This window comes from Tamandua tetradactyla, chromosome 3 (genome assembly GCF_023851605.1).
Source record: "Tamandua tetradactyla isolate mTamTet1 chromosome 3, mTamTet1.pri, whole genome shotgun sequence".
NCBI classification, from domain to species: domain Eukaryota; kingdom Metazoa; phylum Chordata; class Mammalia; order Pilosa; family Myrmecophagidae; genus Tamandua; species Tamandua tetradactyla.
Window position 1 is genome coordinate 95,649,867 of NC_135329.1, and position 27,030 is coordinate 95,676,896.

Sequence of the window (27,030 nt, forward strand, 5' to 3'; positions counted from 1 at the left end):
AAGCCTTTGATGGTGTCACTAAAAGATATTAATACCGGTGTTGTTCGTGAGAGCAATGTGATTGAAAATGTCAGATCTGATTACTGAGTCACTTCTTTTTCCCCTTCGAGCATCTACAAAGAGCTCATCTCAGGAGCAGAATGTCAGCGCTCACGTGTGCACTCCCAATGGGTGTCTTCACGTCCTTGTGACTGTGTAGGATTCTCTCGAAGCCTCATGTCTACTTTGGAAGGTTTGTTTGGCTACGTCTCAATGGCATCAACGGTAAATATGCCTATTTGGGCTCCTGTAAACTGCATATGTCCCAAGCAGGCTGACAAGCGAGTGAGTGGGGGCTTCACTCGCCCCCCTGGACTAGGCAACCCCCTTCCTGGAGGACACCTCCCCGTGGGGATGTTTGTGGGCCCCCACGGTGGGGGGCTGGCTTCTCCCAGAGCAATTAATGCAAGACGCCAAGGCACAGCCCGCAACGCCTTTCCTGTCCCAGCCTCAGAAGTCACAGAGCCTCACCTCCGGCCTCTCTGTGGCTGCACAGGCTGGTCCTGATTTGCTGTGGGAGGGAACTGCACACACCTGCATGACCACCTGGAGGCAGGGGTCTCTGGGGCCACAGAGCCAGGCCACCACAGCCCTTACTAGCTGTGTAACCTCAGGCAGGCGTCTCAGCCGCTCTGTGCCTCGTGTTCCCTGTCTTTGAAAGGAGGGAAATGATATCTTGGAGCAAGTTTATTAAGCAGACTAAACCTCGCTGGGTTTATTTTCTCAGACTCCATGTCTTAAAGTCTCCTAGGGCTGCCATAACAAACTACCACAAGCTGGGTGACTTAAAACAACACAGGGCGTGGGTGCACGGGTCGTTCAGGGATAGAAGGCGCGCCTTCTATGCAATATCCGGACCATGCATCAAACAACAGCCCCAACAGAAAACACCGCGAGGGAGGCTGAGGTCCAAAATCAAGGTATCTGCAGGGCCCGGCTCCCTCGGAAACCTGGAAGGGAGGTTCCTTCCTGGCATCTTCTAGCTTCTGGTGGTTGCTGCTCTCCTAGGCTTATAGCTGCAGCACTCCATCTTCAGACTCTCTGCTGTCTGCCTGTAGGTCCAAACTTCCTCTTCTTCTAAGGGCACCAGTCATACTGGATTTGGGTCCACGGTCACCTTGTTCGGTCTCATCTCAACCAATCACTTCTTCAAAGACCCAGTTTCCAAATAAGGTCCCATTGCATGGAAGAGGGGGTTAGGACATGAACATGTCCTTTTGGGAGTCATAATTCAACCCATAACAGCTTGTCTTCAGTTGTCTGTCCCCCATCTCTTAATGGTATCCCAGACAGGCGTCCAGTCCAGTTTAAAGCATCAGTCTCAAATCCAATTATTCGCTCATTTCTTCCTGCCTTCCACAGACCCAAACAGGCCTCTGGGCCTTACAGAGGGATGGGACAGGGTCTGTCATTTCACCCCCTTTCCCCTCGTTCTGGTGAGTTCCGTGCTCTGTGAGGTGTTGAACTAGGAGGACGGGGTGGGGGCCGCCATGCCCTCTCTCAGCTATCACTGCCCTCTGGCAGCCTTCTGTGCAGCGAATGCCCTCCCCCCACTCTCTGAGACATGGCGGATCCTTTGCAGAGGTTTTGTGAGAGCTGGGTGGCTGCAGAGTTCCCTGGCAATACACACCATGAGCCCTCTTCCGCAGCCCCTGCTCAGCATTCCCTCCCAGCGTGGGCACCACCTGTCAACTCAAGCCCAGCTCCCTTCTGTGGCCTCCAGGCCAGGCCAAACACAGCAGGCTGCCCCCCACCCCATCACTCCCCCCGGCCAGCTCCCTTCCACCTGCCTCTCCTCCTACTCGGGCATGAGATGCCAGCCTCCCCTTCTCGCAGGCACCCCCAGTTGCTGAGAGGGCTTCTCTTGGGGCTCCTCCAAGGCACTCACCAGGTGGCTTCTCCCTATCTCCAGAACCTGCTTATATAGTTTGGAGACAGCTAACAAAACAAGTTTGGCCCTTGCAATTAAGCCCTGGAGGGGGTCTGGTGCCGCCCTTGTTTTCTGCTGTTTTTAGAATATGGAGCACCTGATGGCTCTTTGTCTTCAGCTCTGCTTTCCAGCAGCCTTTTCTAGGGTGAGCGTGCTGGAGAGACTAGCACGTGAGATGGCTGGGAACAGCGTGTCATCTGCAGTCGTCCCACCCGGGCCTTTCTTTGACCCTTAATATTGTGTTCCCCAGAGCCTGCGTGCCCTTCTCACTTTCTCACTCTGAACTTTCGCTCTCCAAACTCTCAATGTCTGAACCCGTCCTCTCCGATCCGTCTTCCAGGGTAACCTTTCCAAAATGGAAATCTGATCGTGCCACTCATCTGCTTCAAATGGTGCCCTTCAGGTTAAATGCAAGCCCCAAAGCGTGGATTTCCGGGGCCCCCACGTGTGGAGAGGGGACAGGGTTAGCGGCCGAATGACCCTGCTGGGCTGGCCTGGTGACGATCCAGCCGGTGCTGCTGGTCCCCCGACCCCAGCCGGAGGGCCTGCCTGTGACCTCAGCTTGCCTTTTGGTTGTTGGATGCTGAGCTGCTCTTAGGGAGCTCACCAAAAGGGAGAGCAGCGGGGGCCACGGGTCCCTCTCCGGGAACACAGCCTCTTCCCAGAGCAAGGGCACCGAGTCTTTGTTGGTTCCTCTGCCTGTGAGCCTAAGCATGCTGGAGATGCTGCTATGGTTTGCCCTTTTCTCACCTCCCCCCTCCCCCCCATTCTCTTACATTCTTCTCTGCACCCAACAGTCTTGCACACATGCTACCCCCCTGTCACAGCAAACTGCTATGAGCCACGCTCTTCCCCTGGGTGCAGAGTTTTCCCCATGGGTCCCTACAGTCATGGCTTCTGCTCCCTTGAGGATTCAAGTGCAGCTGCCACAGAGCACTCTCACCGGGTAGAGGGCACAGGACTGCAGAGAACACCTGGTCCCCCTCAAGGAGCCCCCAGGTTTGTAGAAGACACCAACGAGTAAAGGAGGCAGTGGGATGGTGCAAGCTAGGATTGCCGTAGGTCACTGCTGTGCAAGAACAGCTGGACCTGCTGTCCAGAAGCGGCCCTGGGTCTCTCCCCAACCAACCGGTGGTCCCTGCTGGCGTGGCCACGGTGGCCCCAGGGGATGCTGCTTTCCTCTTGCAGGGTGGCCTGGGCCATGTCCTGTGATCGCTGTGCACAGCTAAGGCTGGAGCATTCAAGTAAGTCTCTACTAAAGACGGCTGGAAGGAAGGCAGGAGGGACAAAATAACAATAATAATAAAAATAATAATACAAGTTTTATTAGGTGTCTACTGTGCTCCGGGCATTTCTACATTTACTTCGTAAATAGTAACTAATCAGTTGTCACTATTCACGCTCCCATGTTGTCATCCGCATTTTACAGATGAGAAAACTGAGGTTCAAAGAGATTAGGGAATTAGCCCAGAGTGTGGTATGAGTGAACCCAGTCAGTCTGGTCCTGTACCCCCACTTTTTAACTTTTTAAACTTTTTGTTGATTCAAACATATATAAAATAGGGTGGTGAAATGGTGGCTCAGTGGCAGAATTCTTGTCTACCATGCCAGAGACCCAGGTTCGATTCCCGGAGCCTGCCCAGGCAAAAAAAATAAAAAAATAAAACATATGTAAAATAGACAGAATAAATCACAAAACCTCCTGTGCCTTTCACCCAGCTTCAATAAATATCAACACATGGCCAATTCTGTTTTATACATACCTCCGCCCCTTTCACCCTTCCCTTGCTGTTTTGATGTAAATCCCAGATATTATATCCGTCATGAATATTTCAAAAACATATCGTAAAAGATAAAGACTGTTTTTTTGATATAACCGCAATATCCTTACCTTGCCCCCCAAATTAATAATAATTGCTTAATATCATCAAATATTTAGCCAAACTGTTCAAATTTCCCATTGTCTCACAAATTTCATGTTATCTTTACAGTCTGTTTGTTTGAATCAGGATCCGATTAAGATTCATGCACTACCACTGGATACTGTATTTTTTAAGCTTCTCTTTAACCGTTTAATTTGGAATAATTTCAAACTTACAGGGCATCTGCAAAAAGTAATACCAACCCAACAAGGAGAATTCCAGCAGATACCCAGATGCAACAACTTTTAATGTTTTGCTACATTTGCCTTATTCTACGCATCTACCCATCTAACTTTATCTAATTTATCTCAAGTTTCTTTTAAGCTGTGGGTTCTCCCAAACTTCTCTCTCCCAGTCCCGTGATTTAATTGTGGAACACACGGGGTTGGTTTCCTTTTAAATTTCCCAGAGTCTAGATTTTGCTGATTATAGCCCCATGGCATACATTACTCTCTCCTCTGTCCTCTGAATTTCCATAAATTAGTAGATGACTCTTGGTCAGATCTGGATTAGATGTTTTGACAAGACTATTTCAAAGGTGGTGTGGTAGTTTCCCTTGGGAAGGCATAGTATTCCTAATTGTCTTCTTCCATGATGATAGCAGTTGGTGGTACTCAATGTCTAATTCATCATTAGGGGTTAAAAGAGTGATATTTTGATTCTCTCATTCCTTCTTGCTTTTATGAAGAGACAGTTCCCTCACCTAATCATTGGTTACCCAGTGGTACAACTTATTTGGAAAGACAGATATGTGTTTTTTCCTTTCCCTTTATTCATCAGTTTTAAGAAGAATGAATTAGTTTAATAGCATCCTTTAAAGTGCTTAATTAGACTTGAGTTCCTTGGGAGTTATGTTTGTTTTCATAATATTTTTAACTCATGGATTTGAGTCTATCTGATGGTTTGCAATTCACTGTAGCTGTTGGGATGAATAATGCTCAAATTATTCCATCTTTGGGCCAGAGGGAGCCTCTTGAAGTTGCCTGTTGAGGTCTTGTGACAGGATCCTGGGAGCATTTGGGGGGCGCCCTTGCTCTCTGGCATGATGAGATGTTCCAGGCCCCCAGATCCCTCTCCTAATCATGGCTCACAAGGATCAGTGTCAGCCTCTCTACAGCTCTTGACATCTAAGGGGTTCATTCATCACATGTGTTCTCCTCTTGGCAGAGCACAAAGGTGAGTCATGCCCCGGGACACTGGCCATGTAGCATTTCCCAGGGCAGCACCCGATCTTCCATGCCTCGCTGTCCCCTTCCACTCTGACATTCCCTCCACCTGTAGAGCCAACCTCCACACCTCAGCCCCTCCTACATCCCATAATTATGGTTGTCTCTGTCAATCCTAAGAAAGCTCACCTGAACAGGGACTTCCTAAGTCCATTGGATCGGTGGCACCACAAGCCAGGTGGCAGACCTCCTTTCTCCTGAGTCCCAGCAAGGGTTTGGTCTCACTCAGAACTTCTGCCCCTGCCCTCACCACCTGCCTGCGCCTCCGTCAGCCTTCATTCTGCTCCTCACCCAAAGGTCCATCTATGCCTGTCCCCTACACTACTGACATACCTCTAGGTTGTCTACTTAGAGGGACTGTTCACCCTTGACCCCCACACTTGACCTGCCTGTGGGGTCTCCCTGTCGATGGCTCTGGATCTTGTCACCTCTTCATGGTAGAGTCTCAGTAGAGGTGGAGGTGGGGCTAACTCTGGTCTTTGATGACCCTTGGGGAGCCTGGCTTCCAGCCATCACCTCTCAGATGCCTTTAAGTCCTGACAACACCTGCCTGTCCCCTTTCTGTTTCATGCCTGCTCCCCTGCAGGGGACCCAGTGGCCTGCCGGGTATCTTAGGCTGCCATCTTGGTCAACCAGAATCTTGTTGTGTACAGACATATCTGCTTTGCAAGAAGTGGCTGAAGTGAGTACAAGTCTACCGACATCCATGAGACCTTGGGACTCTGTTTCTATCTAGAGATGGGAAAAGAGGGGGTCAGCCTCAGGTATGTGACTGACGTTTGAGAAGTTTCATTATTTAGGCTGCTCCTGATTTGTTTTTGGAGAAAGCTTTTTAAACACCAGTGGGTGCCTGCCACAGTGTTGGCTGACACAACATCACCCAGGAGATAGCACAGGTCCTGCTTGGGCACATTTTGCAGTGGAATGTGGGGAGGGGTCCAGGGTGGGAGTTTGGGTTGGATGCTCCTGAGTGCTGCAGGGCTGAGCAGTTAAGGCTGCAGACCAGCTCTGCAGCAGATTGTGCTATCTCAAAATTCACATGGGTATTTCGAGACAGCACGATGAGGGTGCTTTGTAAAGGATCTGGGGGGAGGGGGGATGCATGATGGGGAACAGGGAGGGGGTGTTTCCCACCCAACCACCCCACTCCCCCTTCACCAGAAAACTAGTTCTTTCTCCCAGGCTGCATCTTGAACAGTGATGACCTCAACTTCCTGCCCAGCAGGGCCCAAGGAGGAGGGCTGGTTTGATGGGTGTGCTGAGGTTGGAGTGTAAGGATGAAAATGACAGGGGGCAAGGGACAAATGGACTTGCAGGACAAAGCTCCGGCTCTTCACCCAAACACCTTCCCATCTCACAGCCTTAGTGTTCCTCTCCCAGTCCATGAGCAGCCAGTGATTGTCCTTCCCGCCCCCCTCCCATCTCCTCCACCCCCAGAGAATATGCAGGGTCTGATTTCTTCCGCCTCTGTTCTGCAGACAAAGGCTCTGCCACCTGCCACTGTCATGGGTAATTTCGGGCTCTTTTCAAGGCAGAGTTTCTCATCACATCTAAGCCTGACTTCCTTACTCGGCTGGCTCAGGCAGATTACTCAGAGAGCAGGGCACGGACAATAGCACTGGGAAAAATTCCACTCTTCCGTTCAGGGATCCATTTTCCAATTACTTCTTTATCCCATTTACTTAATGACCAAATCCAGTGTCATTCCGCATTTTACGACCATGATCAGAACCCATTTGGAGGGGACTGATGAAAAGGGGGCCTTATGTCCATTGAACTGGCTCCTCGGTCTATAGGGACCTGGGAGTGTTTCCAGGCTCTCCCCTCTATCTGCTCACCGGCTACCAACTCCAGGATCAGTTCCCGTTCCCATTTTGAATCTTCAGCTCTCCTCATGTCTGGGTCTTCCCCTTGGTCAGCAAACCCTAGCTGAGTGTCCCCAGCCCTACAAAGCCCTCCTTGGCCTTGCCCCCATTGCAGTTTGAAGCTGCACGTACCCCAGAAAAACATGTTCTTAAATCTAATCCACTCCTGTGGGTGTGGAGTCATTATAAGTAGAACCTTCTGATGAGGTTACTTCAGTTAACATGTGACCCATCTCATTTGGGATAGGACTTAATCCTGTTACTGGAGCCCTTTATAAATGGAATGAATATAAGAGAAAGCCATGGAAGCAAGCAGCTTAAATCAATGGAACCCAGAAGAGAAGGATGAGACCATATGCCCTGCCATGTGACAGAGGAGCTAAGATCGCTGGCAGCTAGTCTTCAGGAAGAAAGCATCGCTTTGACGATGCCTTGATTCAGACACTTCCCTGCTCTCAAACTGGAAGCTAATAAGTCCCCATAGTCGGAGCCAAGCCATGGTATTTGCTGGAGCAGCCGAGGAAGTTAAGTATCCCCATTCAAGCATCACTGCCCCTCTGTGAGGCAGCCTTTCCCTCACCTCCCACCCCCATAGTCTGCCTATCTATCTCCTACAAGGATGTCTGTTGATGTGGTCACCAGGTGTGCACCACAGCATGATGCTATACCTGGCATTTTTCCAGTGTGTCCTTTAACCCCTACCACCAACACATTTCACAGAGACCAGAGAGGTTAAATGATTTCCCCAAAGTTACACAGGCAACAGGTAAAAGGGCTGCAACTCTAACCCAGCTCTGATTCTAAAACCCATGCTCTCGTTCCTGCCCTGTTCAGACCCCCAAAGGCCAGAGGCCCCCTGAAAGCAAGCCCAGGCCTTCTCTTGGCCTTGGCCTATTTCTTCTCCAAGCAAGATGTGACCCCAGTGAGTGCTCCCTCCCTGTCCACACACAAACCCGAATTCTGCAACCTCCTGGCTCTCCCTCTCTGGGATTGCTCTTTCTTTTCTCTTTTGCCTTCCCTTGACCATCAGTGCCCCTGTCCCAGGACTGGTTTTCAGTCCTCTCCTCTCACTCTGTGTTATCCAGTTGGCTTCTCATAGTTTCAATTCTTGCCCTTACTCCCATGCTTGTCAAATCCGTGTGTCCAGCTCTCTCCAAACTTCTCCTCAGCTCCAGACCTGTGTTGCAAAGGCTTCACCCATCCTCCCTCCTCTACCCTCCTACAGAAAGTCAGTTCTTCCTACTGCAGCTGTGTCTTGAATAATTCTGCCCCAACCTTCCTGCCCACTCATGCTGAAGACTTCAGAGTCAGCTTTGCCTCCTTCCTCTCTGCCATACTCTGCAGGGACAGAATTGACTGTCCACACCTCACTCTCTGAGAATTATCATCCTTCATGCTGCAGCTCACGGGGTGTTCCCCTGTGGGATATTGGGAGCTTGTGATCACCATCTTCTTCAGGGACCTGCAGCCTCCTAATGGAAAGCATTCATTGAGCCTTACCCAAGAGCCGAGCCCTGGACATCAACTTAATACACACAGGGCCAGGATTAGCATCAGCCCAGTAGTCACCTCCACCCAAAGCTCCTCATATCTGCATGCTTTCTCCTCTAGGTTCCAACAGTACCTGGATTTACCTTAGTAGTCTGTGCTGTTCTGTTTTCGGTGCTGGAGACAAGGGTAAGGGGGACACATGTCTCATACTCCCAAGAAGTTTCCCAGTTGTATTGAAGGATCCAAAGTATTTAAATGCATAAGGTGTGTCTTAGATCACGTTCCCTGGAAACAGACTCCAACATGAAGATTTGCACACAAGAGGTTTTTTGGAGAGGAAGTTCAGGAACAACACTTGAAAGGAGTTTCAGAAGCAAGACTGGGGAGACAGAGAAGTTAAGCTGAGATGTAGTCACAAGAGGGAACTCAGCCAATTCCACAAGGAACTCTGGAACTGTCCCAAATTGAAGCCAGAGGACTGGCCTTTACCCTCCACCCACCCCCATCCACCATTGGACATGGGGTGCTACCAGAAAGGGCATGACCTTAGGCAATGCATCTGTCTTCAGCCACAGGCAATTCCCAGAGAGACATTCAGCTATGAACCATCAGCAGCCAAATACTCAGGGCAGCTGGAGTACCAGGCAGGTGGCTGGATCTGGGCAGTACACTTCAGTGTCCACTACAGAGTGCAGGGAGTCCCAAGGATGGGGCTGGAGAATTCTAGGTTGAGGGGAAAAGAAACAGGAGGAAAGCCAGGAGATCTCCTTTGGCTTGGATCTTGAAATACATTTAGATGTTTGTTAAGCAGACAATCCAAACAGCTTCAGATCTTCAAAGTCCAGCTCAAAAGTCACTGGCTCTATCAAATCTCTCCCTCATTTCCCTTTGAGAGACCAAGTACCCAATGTTTGTTCTCAAGAGAACAAGCAGCCCTGGGGCACACCTGCCAGGACAAGGTCCCCTTGGAGGTTCTAGCTCCAACTGAGCCCACAGCTTCAGGGACATGTGGCTGTGGATTAATCCTACGGATTAAGTGAGGTCACTTCCCTTACTTCAGACTTGGGTTTTGCTAGTACCTCAAGGTAGCATTAATTTAATCTAGGGCAGGTGAGACAAACCAGAACCTCCCTGCACTTGAGGTTGAACCACCAGTCTCTCTCACCTGTGCCCTGGAAAAAGGTCTTTCCTTCACCTGGGTTGGGGCAGTTGATCATTGGGTCAATTCAAATGAGACAAAGGCTGGATGAGTTGGGGGATCATTCTACTGTGAAACTCAGCTTTGAAATAAGAAGCTGAGTGGGTGCCTGGCAGGAGTGAATGGTCATTTGTCCTCAATGTCGTAAATGGATAAGGGAGTAGAGAGAGCAGGACAGGGAATGTGAGGAAGCCAAGCAGGCCAAGCCTCAGCTGGATAGCACTTAGAATGTCTTATCTAGAGGCAAGGCAGCTGGGCTTCCAGACCCAACCATAGTCAGCCCTTGTCTAAAGACTGCACCAGAAAAAGCTCCTCCCTTTACCCACAGCTAAAAGCGGCCTCTAGAATCACAGGTGCAAGCTGTTAGACATGAAGCGCTCAGAAACCACAGGACGGATGCTTAGGCACAGTGAAAGGGACCCAATTGGATTAGAAGGAATCAGTGGTGTCTCCTGCATGGGTATAGACTTTGGGTCCTCTGGGTTATTACCTGTTTTGTGCTGCTCAGCCAGCTACAATCAGAAGTTGCCAAGGCACCAGGAAGGTGATGCCCACCAAGGATTTTGTTATCAAAAACCTGGGCTCATGAAATTACAGAGCTGGGTTTCTCCAGAAGAAAAGGACTCCATGGTTTGGAAGTATTGGAACCCACGGAGGAAAGAAGCTTTGGAGTCTTTCCTGGGACCCAGAAAATAAAATTTAGAGATTTATGGTGTCTCAAAGATGGGAAGAACCTATATTTCCATCTGAACATCTTCTCAAGGAAATGGCAAACCTCATAAAGGAAGGTGCCTAGTGGGGTTGACCTTAAATCCTGAAGCTCCCAGTCTTGATAAAGACCCCTAACCTTCAGCCTGGCATGGAAGCAGAAGGAGTACACCTGCTAGGGAGAGGAATTTATCAGCATAACCAAGGACAAGACCAGAGGGCTTTTCCATGAACTTCACCAGGACGAGCCCTGCCCCAAACATGATAGACATGGATTCTCATCTATTTTGACAATTGGGGGCTTGCAGCCAGTTTAATTTTACTTAAAGCAAATAAAATAATGTGATACTCTGCCTCCACCTACAAGAACTAATCCCCTTCTTTGCTGCTCCTACTACATGGAATATGTTTCCCTGATGTTGGTTGTTGGCATGACTCTCCTTCCTCCTCATGAGACCTGATGTCCTTAGGCTAGAGATGGTGTTTCCTTTATTTCCACATTTGTCTTAGTTTCCCAACTCCTAAAACAAATACCATATAGTAGGTTGGCCTAAACAATGGGAATGTATTAGCTCACGGTTTTGAGCTGAGAGAGATCCAAAATTGAGGTGTCAGCAAGGCGAAGCTTTCTCCCTGTGGACTATGTCATTCTGGGGCTGGCTGCTGGTTGATCCTTGGGGTTCCTTGGCTTTTCTGTCATACGGTAATGCACACAGTGATGTCCTCTCTTTTCAAGTTCCTTCACCTTCTGACTTCTTCTGTGCGTTTCTCTCTCTGTCTGAATTTCATTGTGCTTATAAAGGACTCCAGTTGTCTGGATTAAAACCCAACCTGATACTGCTGGCCACAGTTTAACTAAAAATAACAGTGTCCAAAGGTCCTGTTTACAATGGGTTATCCACAGGAATGGATTAAGATTAAGCACATATTTTTCTGGGGTACATACTTCAATCTGCCAAAACATCCCTTGGGCCTAGCAAGGGCCCAGCATACTGTGGTTCTGCAATAAATGGTTTCATATTATTGTTCATTGTTTGCATTTCTGCATCCCCTCTTTCTCTCTCTACCCCACAAAATCCTCAGCTCTCCAAGCATGTAGGAGAGTGCCAAGTCCAGAGCATGTGCTCATGAATATTGCATGAAAGAAGGGATGGGTGGATGGAAGAATGGACTGACAGACAGATGGACAGATGGACGGGCAAATGGGACTAGTGAGCAAACGGAGGAATGCTTGTTCCAGAGTGATCTGTTTGGGCCACTGCCATTTCCTGTTGGCTGAGCAATGAGCATGCCACAGGGCTAATCAGCTCTAAATGCAAGAGAGTTTGTGGCCAGAGGAAAGACCCCTGCTGTCTCTCCTCCACCCTGACAGCTATCACCCCAAGGGCCAACAGTTACCCTGGAGACCAATTCTGCCATAAGAAAGGAAAAGCCTAGGCAAAACACTTTGCATTCAGAAAATTAACATTCATAACCAAGCCAGAGAACTACAAAAACATCTACCAGCCAAGCACTGGGCAACAGCCATCTTGGGAGGCTCTGATGAACACCAGCAAATGAGCTTGTACCTTTTCTATCTCCCCCACATTACAAGACCCCTACGTGGACGGAGCCTTCTCATTCTTGCTGTTGTGAGTACACATGATACAGCCTCTACTAGAGGTTAGCAAGGGGATCCTTGACATTCTTTCCAGCTCTGCCACCATCATGAACTGATAAGCAGTTGTGGAGCTGGGTTATGTAACTGTCCTATGAACTCACTGATATTTGGGGTCCTATCTATCTTTTCCTAGCCAGATCAGTATATGTCTGAGGGTAGGTATTGTGTCGATACTCCCCAGGTGTGAGTGAGTAAATGTCCATGGTGGTGTGTGTGGTGGGGATCTCCCTGCTAGCCCCTCGTGGTATCAGATGCTTCTAGTGCCCCACCTTACCCCCACCCTTGGCCACCCTGACACCTCCAGCTTGCCTCCTGCTCCAGATCTTCTCTGACACTGTGACATAAGTCACTTGGAGAGCCTGCCCTGCAAATGGGCAGAGCCCAGAAGCACAGGGCAGTGAGGGAGCTCTGGAGACCTTGTCATCAAGGGATGCCAGTGTATGCACTCCTCCAAGCACTCAGTAGATGGAGCCCAAGCAGCCCCGAGTGGGATCAACCCAACAAGGCAACCTGCACTTGACCGTTCCCCCTTCTCTTTTTCATGCTCCCAGTGCTTCACTCTGTTTCCTGAACTCCCCTCCCAAATAAACTACTGGCATGTATGCTCTGGTTTGGTCTTTGTTCTTGATGAAAATCTGGGCTGAGACATTTGACCCTGAGCCAGGAGAAAGGAGGAGGCTGCAGGGCTTGGCAGTGCGCCACAGCCAAAGAGTCAGAGAATTCTGAGATGCCAAGTGGGGTCCCTGGCAGGAAAGAGGGCATCTAACATGTGAGACGTTGAGAAAACACAAGGGCAAGAATCACCAAACAAGAGGATTTCTCTCCAACAGATTTAGAAATGGCTTGATTAATCTTGGGGTTCTCAATCTATCAACATTTTTGGCCAAATAATTCATCCTGGTGGGTACTGTCCTCTGCATTGCAGGATGCTGAGCAATCCCAGACTCTACTCACTGGGTGCCAGTAGCATGCTCCCCCAATTGTGGTAACCCAAAATGTCTCCAAATATTGACAAATATCCTTTGGGGGAGGAGGGTGGGGAATTGGCCCTGTTGGAACTGCATTAATCAGAGATGTTTCAGGAAACAAACCCCGTTGGGCAGTTTGAGAGCTGTTCACAAGAGAGAGCATACGGGAGTAGTTAATCCTGTGGCATTTAGAAGTGCCTCGGTTTCCTCATCCATAAAATGGGGGAGATGGCAATGGAACCCACCTTATAGATTTGCCTTAAGTACTTGCATGGGGTTGAATAGTGTCCCTCAAAATTCATGTCCACCTGGAACCTCAAAATGGGACCTTGTATGTTGAAATAAGGTCTTTACAGAGGTAAAGTTCAGGTCATCCTGGATTAGTGACCCTTCTAAGAAGAGAAGATCCACACAGAAAGAAGGCCACGTGATGATGGAGGCAGAGAATGGAGCATCATGTCTATAAGCCAAGGAACAGCCATCAGGACCCAGAAGAGAGGGATGGAACTGATTCTTCCTCAGAGACTCCAGAAAGAACTCACCTAGTCAACACCTTGATTTCAGACTTCTAGCCTCCAGGATGGCAAAAGAGTAAATACGTTGTTGGTGAAAGCCACCAAGTGCATGGTACTGTCACGGCAGCCCTGGAAAGCTAACACGGGACTCAGTGAGATCATACACATCAGGTACTTACAACAGAGCCCGGAATGGTATGGGTTTTGGAAATGCAATCTCCCATTATTTGTCTCTGGAGGGGAAGAAAGGACTAGAAGGGAAACTAGGAGAGTGGATGTTTCTTTTGGGGGACATCTTGGCTTTTCCTGCCTGGTTTCTCGGCCAAAAGAAAACCACGTGGGTAGAGCAAGCAAACACTCAACAAAGAGCAAGGCTGGGCTAGTCTGTGGGTGGCAGCTAGAGGCCCCTTCTGCAAGTCTGGCTGTGAAGCGCAGTGGTCTACCACCCACATGTTCCAGGACCAGCATCTCTGTGGGTGCTCGGGGGCCCACGTTTCCCTGGCCAGTCCACACTGCAGCCTGTGCCCAGCCTTTGTCAGCTTCATGGCTCAGTGTCCATATCTCCAGGCTCCTGGTGGGGACACAGGCCCACTTCCTTCTCCGAGGCCCTAAAGCAGGCTAACGACATTCAAGACAAGCGCTCACTCAGGGCTGTAAGCAAAGGACCCTGATTAGTGGGTCCATTGTGGGCTAAACAACTCCTAATGGCGTGTCCTACTGTTCTTTGGGAACTACCCCCTTCAGATCCTCGCTCCTACCTGGCTCTGAGCTCCAGCCCTCCTCACTGATCTCTCCCTCTCAGGCTGCCTGAAATTAAAAATTCCTGTCATTTTAAAATTCTGGACAATTTATGTCCCATGTATCCAGTCCTGCTGCCCCCCAAGTGTGGGTGAGGGATTCGAGGGGAGCATGCCTTTCATAGCTAAATGGATCCATAAAGGTGCTTTTCTAGAAGAGCAATTTTCTCTGCCGCCCTCTCCCCACCCCCCACCCCTGCACCACCATCTCCTCCTCTCTGTCCCTTTCTCTTTCTCTCTCTCCCAGAGGAATTCTGCCTTCTTCCCAGGCAAAGTGGCTCAAATGGCAGCCCGTCATTTTAAAATGGCATTGGTTTTCTCCTCATTAAAGAAATATCTGCAGGTACCAGTACAAAAGAGAGGGAATGATGGCTAAGTCAGGAAGGGCTGGGAGAGGAGCAGGCTCTGAGGCTGGGCTGCTGCTCGCAGCTGTGTCATCTCCAGGCTCTGCATTTCCATGCGCTGGATGCTGACACCGGAAGGGGTGGAGGAGGCCCGACCAGGTGGGGCTGGCTGGCGGTTCCCCGGCAGTGAGGCCCCATACCTACCAAGCCCCCACCGAGTCCCCAGGGCTCCAACACACCTACCTGTCCTGTTCCCCAGGCACCCTCTTTCCAAGCCCCTCTCCCTCTGCCCACAGGCCCTCCCTGACCTCTCTGCAGCACTGCCTGCTCCGGGAGCTTGCCCATCCCGGGCTCCGGTCTCTAACTGGGCAGGACTTTGCAGGCTCAGAAGAAGAGTGGGAAGCATTAAGAAAGAAGGACATTGAGTTCAAATTGGGGCAATCCTGGAATGTCCAAGCTGGAAAGGTCGTGGACCTTGTCTCGGTTTCTTAGGGCTGCCGGATTCAAGACCGGCAAACGGCGTGACTTAAACAACAGGAATTTAATCTCTTGCAGTTCTGGAGGCCAGAAGTCTGAGATCGAGGTGTGGGCAGGGCCGGGATCCCTCTGACCCGGTAGACACGAGTCTGATCGTGCCCCCTCCTGGCTTCTGGGTGGTGGCTGGCAACCCCTGGCTTCCTCAGCTGGCGGCGTCACGCAGGCTCTGCCTCTGTCACCATGTGGCTTCCCTGCGTCTGTCTGTGTCTCCTCTCCCCTCCTTGTAAGGACACCTGTCACTATGCATGAGGGCCCACCCAAATCCAGTTGGGCCACATCATAAAAAAATGACATATTCAAAGACCCTATTTCCAGTTAAGGGCACAGGTAGGGGTTAGGACTGGAACATTCATTCTTTGGCGGGGTGGGGGTGGGGGTGGGACACATGATTCAACCCATAACCTAGGTTACCAGCTACAATTTTTCAGTGCTCAGATTAAGAAAAGAGACCCTTGAGGGAATCCTCGTACCCTACAAGATGCAAAGTGGACGCTTCGGCCCTCAGCGGCACCCTCGGGGTACGCGCTCAACGAGGGTGGTGCCCCAGCTGAGTTTCTCACTTCCGTGGGCCTGAAGGGCTCCAGGCCAGCCCGAGGGCAAGCATGGTGCACTCGGCACTGCACTCTGACCCCGCACACCGCCCTGACCCTGTGTACAGGTCCTGACCCCACCCACACATCTTCCAGCCAGTGTTTGCAGACTCCAGTTTGTGCCTTTATTAGGTCACAACCACATTTTTCTGTAATGAAAGCGAATGAAATGAAGTAAAATGGTTAAATACATCAGATGTTATCACACGTGGGAAGGATAAGTTTTGTCTCCTAACCCTGATGTTTCGGTTACTGATGTAGCATTTGTTTGTGTGGGTCCTGGGGTAGGGTGCAACCATGGGAAAAAGTTTGTGCAACCAAGCCATGTGAAAAAGTTTGAAAGCCATTGCCTTCTGCCCGGTTCACAAATCAACCTCCTGACCAAGGATTTCAAATATGAACATGTGCCAACTGAAAGGAAAGACCCTAAACCCGAGAGAAAATCCAACACTGAGGGAAAGCCTGTCCCAGCCAGAAAGGAGCTGAGGCAGAACTCCTCATCCTTGCCCTCCGATTTGCTGTTCTTACCACACAATCTATGCCTCCCCTTTATATAGGTCACACTTCTAGGAAGATCCATATTCCCAGCTGACAAGTGGGTATGAGAAGAGGCTTCCTAGAAGGGAGGCTGAAGGTGCCACACATAATGAATAAGAAGAGTCCTGCTCCCAGGAGCTGCTTTATAAACAAATGGCCAGAGTCAGACAGGGCAGAAGCAGGGTCTTCTGTCCCCTCACCAAAGCTCACTCTCCTGCCTTTGCTCATGGAGAATCTCCACCCAGGAGTGTTTAAGGCCAGGCTTCTGCCTCAGTTGCAGAAGGCCAGCAAGTCTTTTTGGGCTAATGTGGAGAATGTGGCCCTGTTTTCAGAGGGTGCCAGGTGGGAGGTCCTAGAGGTGAGAGGGCCTTGGAGAAGAGTTAGGGATATTCTCCTAGACCTGAGGCTCAAGCACGGACTGCACAAGTGAGTCACTGCCTCGAACACACTCGACAATGTTCGGATTCTTGGAGCAGATGTTTTTCTCCTCTCTCTTCTTTTCCAAAAGACAGATGAGCCATTGTCCGCCTCGTGCCCAGCTCTCTGTCCACATCCAGCTATTTGAGTAACCAAAGGGTTGCTCCTCTCCAAAGTGCATTACTGAGGCCTGTGGTTAATTTTTCAGCAGCTGCTCGCCTCACTAATGGTCCCGGGAAACAGACTGGGCCTCCATCCCCGCCTAAGTGCTCAAGTGTCCCCCACCTCTGTCCTGCCTGGGCAAGGAGCCTGGTGCTGCCCCCGTGACTGGCTCACCACACAGCCATTGGCTTCTGTTTGTCCTCTGCCAAGGACTCGGGCCTCTGATGTGGGGGTTGGCATTGGCATCTTATTTTACCCATAATTGTCCCTGGTCATTGTGTGATGATCCTGGGGAAGTAAAAAGTTGTATCTTATTTCACTTTGGGGATCCAGTCAAATTCAGCAGTCACGGCTGCTTGGGAAGAAATTCCAGCCTCTGCTGTTGACAAGGGAAGAAGACTGATCCCTAGGAGTTACACGGTCTCTGGGATTCTCTGGCCCTGGCCTCCTGTGACCTTCCTCCTGTCACCACACACTGGTCTCAGTGAGTACTGCTCTGCCACCATTTTCCTGGCTGGTCCACAAGCCAGAGACCAGGCTGGGACATATGGGTCTCTGAAACCACCAGACTGCAGCTCCCAGAGAGAATATTCTTGCTTTTTAGACTGAAATCATTATAACACCATCCCCTACCACCAGTTACTGAGAAATTCACCCCCTCTCAAATTACATTGGCCTTTCTGCCTGCCCTTCCCCCTTCCCATTAGTTCTAAGTATTTCCCAGAAAACTGTCTCCAAGGGCTCCCGAATGAGGTCGTCCATACAGACCCCTGGTTTGGTCACCATGTTGCTGGCAATGATCACGTGAGCTGGCCTACTGGTAGGGCACTGGCCTCTCCACCGAGGACCTCTGGGCCCCACTTCCTTTGTCAAGGGAACATGGAATTAATCCAAAACCAGCACCCTTAGGTCACATGACCTCAGCCTGACCTTAGACCCCAGGGATTCCCTGGGAATCGAGGATAGACTGTGGATGGGGGTGGAAGGAGGAGACTGCAGCTTAACTTCTATCAGCAGGAATTTTACCCCCTCAACACTTGAATGCTCAAGCCAGCTCTTTCCCAGGCCCAAAAGGACCTCCTTCCCCAAGTCTGAGGTTAGCCCCATTTCCCACCCCAAGATGAATTACTCTCCCAGATGATAGGCTTATACTCTCTGCAGTAAGAAAACTCCATCCACCACCACCCATGGAGTTGTAGTTGGCCTGGACAAGGCTGACTTCCAAGAGCTGGAATGGACTTGGACTGTCTTAATGATGAGCTTTAACAAAAATGATTAGTGACCCCCTACCAAGCACCAGGCACCCAGGCCTGGGAAAGGAGAGGTGATCGATGCTACCATGTTAGGTTGGCTTGGATCCCACTGTAGAGGTGAGAAGCTGTTAAAGGGGCTTCAAGGCTCTATGCAACTCTATTTCCAAATGTATACACACATCCTGGACACATTATTTATTTACAGGGTGGCATGGTCTTGCAGCAACAGCCATCCTGAAGGGTATAGAATCAGAATCAGGCAATCTTGGATGGAATTCCAGTTCTCTCACCCCTAGCTGTGTGACCAAAGAACTCCACCATTCCATTCCAAGAACCACTTTTCTTTTCATTGGCCTGAACCAGACCATCTATGCCAAGCCAGAGAGGGGCCTATAATCTTCCTCTCTGGTGTTATGGTGCATTCATGCAAGGTGGGACCTACCTACAGATACTCGTTGTGTCCTGCTGGAGACTACAGAAAAGCAACCATTGGAGGGAAGGCCTAATAGACCTCTCCCTTGAAATTCTCATAGGCCTGTAAAGCAAAGTCAGAAATATAAAAGGGTGGGTACTCCATCCCCAGCCAGCTGCTATCCCAAGGTGCCAGCCAAAGGCCAATTATTTTTGCATGTATTTGCATACATTTGCATAAACATTGCATTCTAAGTGCATCCTACAGCGGATTATTTCATTCAGGCAGCATTGCCTTCCAGGAAGGGGCACAGTAAAGAAGTAGTCTCCTGGGCTTCCCGTCCAGAGGGCACCCAAAGCCACCCCCAGCAGAAAATGAATCCCCCTTGGCCTGCCCCAGGCTACTCTAAACCCCACTCAGCAGTTACTGTCCAACACCTTTGGCTGCTGTAAATAGAAACTCTAATGAACTAGAAGGTAGGGTATTGTACCTGCAAACCACTTCTGTCCAGCAGCCCTGATCCTGTCGAGATAACCTTGATGCTACCTTGCATGTGCGAGGTCAACTTCACCCCAATTTATGCCTCACCTGACCCCACTTTATGACCACAAACAGTTCAGTAGGGAATCCTCAGGTGCCACAGAGCGTTGAACACTTCTCCATTTTGTTTATGGAGGTCACAGCAGCTACAGCAGACCTGGAACCAGAGCTCAGACAAGCCAGTGTCCCGTTTGTCCCAACCTGTTTGGTGAAGATGTTGAGCTACACTGAGCAGCTTCTTGAAACAGAGTAGCCAGCTGGGAAGGGTCTTCCCCTACCTTGCCCCCCCAGGATGAGGGCTTCCTGGGCTTCTGGAAAGAGTGTGAGAGGGCTGGGCACAGAGGGAGAGGCAGGGGGCTATTGCGATAGAGATAAACACTCTGACCAAAAGATCAGCAAGTGTCGCAAGAGTTAGGCATTAGAGGATTTTCTTTTTCTAGAAAGCAAATAACTCAGTGTAGGGAGGTAGGATGAAAGGTTAACATGATCAGACAGTAGGTCTGAGAATAGTTTACACTGAAGCACCCTATTTTCTGGGAGGTTTGGAGGAAGGCAAAAAGCTTAACCAAAGTTTGATTGATCAGCGGGGACAAGCAGTTCAGCTACTCATTTATGAGGTAAAGAATAGGAATTTGGAGGGTCTGTGCCTGGCCTTGTCTTAGGGAAACCAGGGAGCATCCACAATGAGTCTTATCTGAGTCATATGAGGAGGGGTGTTTCTTAACAGTAAGCCTTTTTCCATAATGTAAAGCCGGAGGTGGGGTGACCGGGGATGCAATAAGTTTCTTAACCTTTGCTGTTTTCTAGACTCTCTTGGGGCTCAGGTCAAATTTAACATTGTCGCTATTACTATAACCTCCCCCTCTTAAATCTTCTTTGCTCCCCATGGTTGGTATGGTGAAGCCTGAAGGCAAACCAGCCCCTTTTTGTCTTCCCCCCAGCCCTCCCCTGCCCCATCTCCGGCAGTGCCTCTCAGGACCCCCATCCCACGCCCAGAGCAGGGCCCTTTCCCACCAACCCTCCCAGCCATGGGGGAGGTTTCTGGTACTGAGATCTCAGACACCTGGGGTGGGCAGGAGATAGAGACCCAGCAATAACAGACCTCACAAGCTGGTCAGCCAATGGGGCAGGGCAGGGCAGGGCAGGTTCCCTGATTTCAGATGAAGGTGCCCAAAGCACCCAGTGACCATGAGGGGCACGGAGAGATTGGGAGGCTGGACCACTGGCCTCCACTGCCCACCTAGGGCTCCTGGCGTCTGGGGTGTGTTCCCTGCAGACTTGTCTGAGGTTGGGGTTAGATGGCCACAGGGCACCCTTTCTGAGTGGGAGGAGAGGGGCCTGCCCTGCAGGTATATTTCCACTTGGAGCTGGTGTTTTTAATCACCGGGCTTCCTCTTCCTGTCTGACTGTCCTTTAATGAACACCTACCATGTGCCAGGCACTTTAATGCCAATATCTCACTTGACTCTCACAACTCATGGAGGTACATGCTGCTCTTACTGCGATAACTGAGGCTCAGTGGAGAGGCTGCATGTGAACCCAGGACCACACGGCACATTCTCACCCTTATCCTGACTGGCAGGAAAGCAGGGACTTGGTACCCTGCCCTCTCCAGTGGCCAGTTAATGGCTGAAGATTGCTCTGAGGATGATGATTCTCTGATGTGGGTGTTGATGAAATCAGGTGGCTGTCTAGTACACCATCTAGAAATCAGGCTGTCGACTTCTTACATGCCATACCACTGGCCTTGCACAGACCTCAGGTGGCCACAGAGCACCAAACTGTGCCTCTCTAGGAGGCCATGATGGCTGGAGGGGCTTCTCCCAGATGGGCCAGGAGGCATTGTGAGGAATGTTCAGGAGAGAAGCCCGCCACCTCTATCCCTGCCCTACCTCCACTCAGCTGGCCCCCGCCATCTGCACGCAGGGGCTCACCAAAGCTGCACAGAGCACGGCCGTGGGAACCCTCCTCCTAGCGAAGCAGAGGGAGTGGAATGATCTGAGGGGCATATGGGCCTGGTTTAGACCCCAGTCCTGCTCTACCCCTAAAAAGTCACTTTCCTCATATGAAACTGAGGCTGCTCCCACTTACCTTGGGAGGGGGGCTAAAGAGGGGCGACCTAACCAAAGCACAGGCAGGGACTTCTGCAATGTCACTTCCCTTCCAGGGCCTCCCTTGTGAGCCAAGATCTAGGAAGTTGAGAATGAGGTTGCAGTGCACACAGCCCTAGAGAGAGGGCTTATCTTGGCTGCTGGCCCTGAGGCCAGTGGCCTCTGCTCTGCTGGGCTGTGACCCTCCTACCCGCTTCCCTGGGTGGGGCTTTGGACCGCATCGTATCCACCACCCACACTGTGCTGACTGCACTCCAGCCAGTCCAGCCTGAGGTCCCAGCACGCAGGGAGATGGCAGCCAGAGCCTCTGCTGGCCAGAGCCCCCACCTCACCGGCCCTGATCTGGACTGTGGAGAACCCCCCAACACTGCGGGCTATGCATTGCACCCCACATCCGGTGAGATGGGTTCTGGTGGTCAGGAAGGAAGGAGGGGGCTACGTTTTGTCTGTCACTATTTCTTCCCAAGGGACCCCAGCTGGCTGAGTTTTCTTATCTCAGTGACACCTGGCAGAAGCCCAAGGACATGCTTCTCCCAACCCACGAAAGGGTGCCAGCAGTTAAGGGAAAAGGGAGGATTTGCCGCTGTAGCACAAAGGTGTTCTCTATTTATTTTCCAAGTTTGCTCCCACAATTGACTCTTTCCAAAGGTAACTTGGCATGGCTAACAATGAAAAGCTTAATAATAAGGCAGATAATAAACTGGGTACAGAAAATCATGGCCTGGGGAGAAATATATAGAACTTAATGATAATGTAGTTGTAAACAGGGTCTGAGCTTCCTAGCCACCATGGTAAAAAAGGAAATATGATGAGTCATGGGAAAGGAGTGGGCAGATGGGTCTTGTATTTTGTTCTTGGAGCTTTGTATAATAGACCTTGTTGGGCATTTACTCCATGTTTACAGAAACTCAAAAGCAGAATAAATAAGGCTCTTTGGTTCACAAAGGTCTTAGAGAAAGCAGAGAATATGATATTAAAGAACAGGCTGGTTAAGGTGAGTGATTAATCTACAGGTTTCTGAGGATCTGCCTTGCCCCAGGCACCGAGGAATTGTCGGTTACCTCTTTTGTACTGTAGATATGTGCTTCTGGAACGTTCTTGTGGGCAAAGACCTCCTGCGGGTCTTGTTATAATGAGAGTCTCTGAATCAAGTCTGGGGGGGCCTGCCTGTGAGACTCTGCAATTCTAAAATCTTCCCACAGGCTCTAAATGCGCCCAGTGAGGAGCAGCAAGGAGGAAAAACACAGACTTCTCTGGTTGTGTGCCTTTCCAAGCTCTGCCCCCACCCCCGCCGGAACAGCAATGCAATTTTATCAAAACACACACAGACCCGGCCCCTGGACTCCACACAAGGCATCCTGGCCATGCTGACCAGCTTCCCCACTCACCTGTTGGGCACCTAGAGTCTAGATCAGAAGCCAAGCCAAGACTCGGCATTCCCTCTAACACTAAGGTTTATTAGGTACCTACTAAGTGCCAGGGAGCTCCTTTAGAAACCTGATCAGTCCTGACTACCCCAACCCAGATCTCTAGCCACCCACCTCTTTCAGCACCTGCCTTTGGAATCTCCTTGGCTTTTTTGTGCCACCCTCTGTTAACCGCTCAGCCGGTACCCAGCTTCTCAGTACAGGGAGCTCAGAGAGCTTTCTTCTCTGGAGAGCTCAGCCTATAACAGAGGGCTGGAAGAAGCGCAATTTTATGCCAAAGTAGAGTACCAAGCCCTGGTGTTGCGGGGACAATGGGTTATAAGAGGAGACTTCCAATGCCCCACTAGTCAGGCCTTATAATGACATAGGATACCAGGTCATGCTAAGTGCCCTGTGAAAACTGAGTCTGTAAGCTGAAATTCCAGGTCCCAAGGGCAATTGTACCAGCTTGTCTCCCTCTCAGTGCAGGGCTCCCTTGGGGACCATTCCCAGTCCTCAGGGCTCTCTTAGATCCTCAAGATGACAGAGATTCTATTTGAATCACTCTCAGGACACCCCCAGCCCCAATTCCAGCCTCTTTCCCTCACTCCATTGCTCAGGAACTTGAAGGAGTCCCACCACTCTGAGAGGAGAGCTTGGTGAGAAAGAAAGATCCCCTGGGGCCACAGCAATTGGCCTATCTCATGGGCTGGGGCTGTTAGAGTATATCAGGCACATGGCTTCACCTGGCCATCTCATTTCTGTTGTTTTATTAGAGGAGTTGTGCATTTACAGAAATAACGTGCACAAAATACAGGGCTCCCCCCTATTATGAACATATTGCATTCGTGTGGAATATTTGTTACGATTGATGAACAAACCTTTTTATAACTATACTATTAACTATAGCCCATGGTTGAGCTTAGGGTTTATTGTTTGTATTGTATTGTACAGTTCCAAGGATGTTTTCTTCATTTTTTATTTTTTGTATCCTGTATGACAGGTTCACATTTCATTATTTTTCCAAGGATGCTTTTTAAATTTGTATTCTAGTAACATATATACAACCTAAAATTTCCCCTTTTTAACCACATTCAAATATATAATTCAGAGCTGTTAATTACACTCATAATGCTTGCTATCATCATCACTATCCATTACCAAAATTTTTCCATCATCCAAAATGCAGATTTTGTACATTTTAAACCCTCCCCATTTCCTACCCCTGATAACGTATATTCTAGATTCTGATTCTATGAGTTTACTTACTCTAATTTTTTCATATCAGTGAAATCATGCAATATTTGTCCTTTCGCTTATTTCACTCAACATGATGTCTTCAAGGTTGTTGTTGCATGTATCAGGACTTCATTTCTATTTAGAGCTGAATAATATTCCATCATATATATATACGCAGCATATTGTTTATCCATTCATCAGTGTATTGTTTATCCGCTCATCAGCGGATGGACACAGGTTGCTTCCATCTTTTGGCGATTGTGAATGCTGCTGCTGTAAATATCAGTGTGCGAATATCCATTCCAGTTCCTGCTTTCAATTCTTATGGGTCTATCTAGAAGTGGAATTGCTGGGTTGTAAGGGAATTCTATAATTAGCTTCCTGAGAAACTGCCGAACTGTTTTCCACAGTAGCTGTATCATTTTACATTCCCACCAACAATAACCAAGTGTTCCTATATCTCCACATCCTGTCCAACACTTATTTTTATTTTCCATTTTTTAAAATTAGTAGCCTTTCTAGTGGGTGTGAAATGGTACTTCACTATGGTTTTGATTTATATTTCCCTAATAGCTAATGATGTTGAGCATCTTTTTATGTGCTTTTTGGCCATTTGTATGTCTTCTTTGGAGAAATGTCTACTCAAGTCTTTTGCTCATTATTTTAATTGGGTGGCTTGTCTTTTTGCTATTGAGTTGAATATTCTAGATATTAAACCCTTATCAGATATGTAGCTTCCAAATATTTCCTCCAATTGCATAGGTTGTCACTTTACTTTCATGATAAAGGCATTTGATAAACAAAAGTTTTAAAATTGCATTTATCTACTTTTTCTTTACTTCATTGTGCTTTGGGTATAAAATCCAAGAAACTATTGCCTAACACAAGGCCTTGAAGATGCTTCCCTAGGTTTGCTTCTAGAAGTTTTATAGTTCTGGCCCTTATATTTAGGTCTTTGATCCATTTTGAGTAAATTATATGATGTGAGGTGGGGGTCTACCTTCATTCTTTTGCATACAAATATCCGGTTTTCCCAGCACCATTTGTTGAAGAGACTATTCCTTCCCAATCAAGTGGACTTGGCATGTGTTGTATTTGTTAGCTGCTGGAATGCAATATACCAGAAATGGAATGGCTTTTAAAAAGAGGAATTTAATAAGTTGCTAGTTTACGGTTCTAAAGCCATGAAAATGTCCAAATTAAAGCAAGGATATAGAAATGTCCAATCTAAGGCATCTAAGGAAAACTACCTTGGTTACAGAAGGCCGATGACATTCAGGGTTTCTCTCTTAACTGGAAAGGTACGTGCCAAACATGGCTACTTCTCCTAGTGTTCACTCCAGGCTTCTTGTTTCATGAAGTTCTCCCAGAGGCATTCTCCTTCCTCTCCAAAGGTCGCTGGGTGATGGACTCTGTAGTTTTCATGTCTTCTGCTGTTCTCATCATTCTCAAGCTTTCTCCAAAATGCTTCCTCTTTTAAAGGATCCCAGAAAGTAATCAAGACCCACCTAGAATGGATGGAGTCATATCTCCTTCAATTCAAAAGTGAGATTCACCCACAATTGGGTGAGTCACATCTCCATGGAGATAACCTAATCAAGTTTCCAATTTATGGTACTGAATGAGGATTAGAAGAAATGGTTGCTCCCACAAGACTGATTAGGATTAAAGCATGGCTTTTCTAGGGTTCATAAATCCTTTCAAACTGGCACAGCATGCTTGTCAAAAATTACTTAGCCATAGATGTGAAGGTATATTGCTGAACTCTCAGTTCCAAATAATCAGACTATGTGTCTGTGCTTGTGCCAGTACCATACTGTTTTGATTACTATAACGTTGTAAAAAGTTTTAAAATCCACGTGTGTGAGTCCTCCAATTCACGGAAAAAGAAAATTCATTTTTTTTCTACTTTGGCCATTCAGGGCCTTTCTCCCTTCTATATAATTTGAGATTGGAGTTTCCATTTCTGCACAGAAGGCTGTTAGAAGATTGATTGGATTGCATTGACCCTATATGACACTTTAGGTAGAACTGACATCTTAATATTTAGTCTTCAAATCCATTAACATAGTATGTCCTTCCATTATTTATATCTCCTTTGACTTCTTTTAGCAAAGGTTTGTAGTTTTGGTTAAATTTATTTCTAAATATCTGATTATTTTAGTTGCTGTTGTAAATGGAATTTTTTCTTGGTTTTCACTTCAGATTGTTGCTTACTAATTATGCCCATTTGAAAGGATTATGTACCCTAGAAAAGCCATGTTTTAATTCTGATCCATCTTGTGGAGGCAGCCATTTCTTTTAATTCCTATTCAGCAATGTTGGTTGGAAACTTGATTAGATTATCTCCACAGGGATGTGAAACACCCAATTGTGGGCATTAACCTTTGATTAGATGGAGATGTGACTTGACCTATTCCAGGTGGGTCTTGATTAGTTTAGTGGAAACTTTTAAAAGCAGAAACATTTTGGAAAAAACTTCAGAGCCAGGAATGCCACAGAGCCCAGGCAGCCAGAGACCTTTGGAGATAAAGACAGAATATGCCCCCAGGGGAACATCACGAAACCAGAAGCCTGGAGAGAAAGCTAACAGATGCTGTCATGTTTGCCATGTGCCTTTCCAGTTGAGAGAAAAACCCTGAACATCATTGGCTTTCTTGAACCAAGTTATCATTCCCTAGATGCTTAGACTGGACATTTTTATAGACTTGCTTTAATTTGGGCATGTTCACAGCCTTAAAACTGTAAACTTGCAACTTAATAAATTCCCCCTTTTAAAAGCCACTCTGTTTCTGGTATATCGCATTTCAGCAATCAGCTAACTAGAACAAACCTTGGTACCAGGAGTGGTGTTACTGTGGTTTGCAAATACCAAACATGTTGGAACAGCTTTTTAAATGGATAAGGGGAAGATTCTGGAAGAGTTGTGAGGAACTTGATAGAGGAGGCCTAAAATGCTTTGATGAGACTGTTCATAGAAATGTGGACTCTAAAGATACCTCTGACAAGTCTCGAGACAGAAATGAGGAGTGTATTATTGCAAACTGGAAGAAAGGTAATCCTTATTTTAAAATGGAAGAGAATCTGGCAAAATTGAGTAGTGGCTTTGGCTGGAAGGCAGATTTTTAAGAACCATGAACTTGGATATTTAGCAGAAGGGATT

At 48.5% G+C, this 27,030-nt stretch overlaps 1 protein-coding gene across 2 annotated transcripts in view; it reads left to right on the forward strand.

Annotated features, from left to right (window-relative positions):
• Window positions 1-21,462: 21,462 nt before the first annotated feature.
• The window catches only part of STEAP3 (STEAP3 metalloreductase), a 52,897-nt gene continuing 47,329 nt past the window's right edge, over window positions 21,463-27,030 (forward strand). The window contains exon 1 of one of the 2 annotated variants that reach the window (XR_013172655.1): window positions 21,463-21,619. Coding sequence is in view for 1 of the 2 variants with exons in the window: in XM_077153553.1 (XP_077009668.1) it covers window positions 21,514-21,619 (106 nt within the window). In the remaining variant the exon portion in view is untranslated. The remainder of the gene's footprint in view (window positions 21,620-27,030) is intronic. The other variant, XM_077153553.1, reaches the window with a different exon arrangement.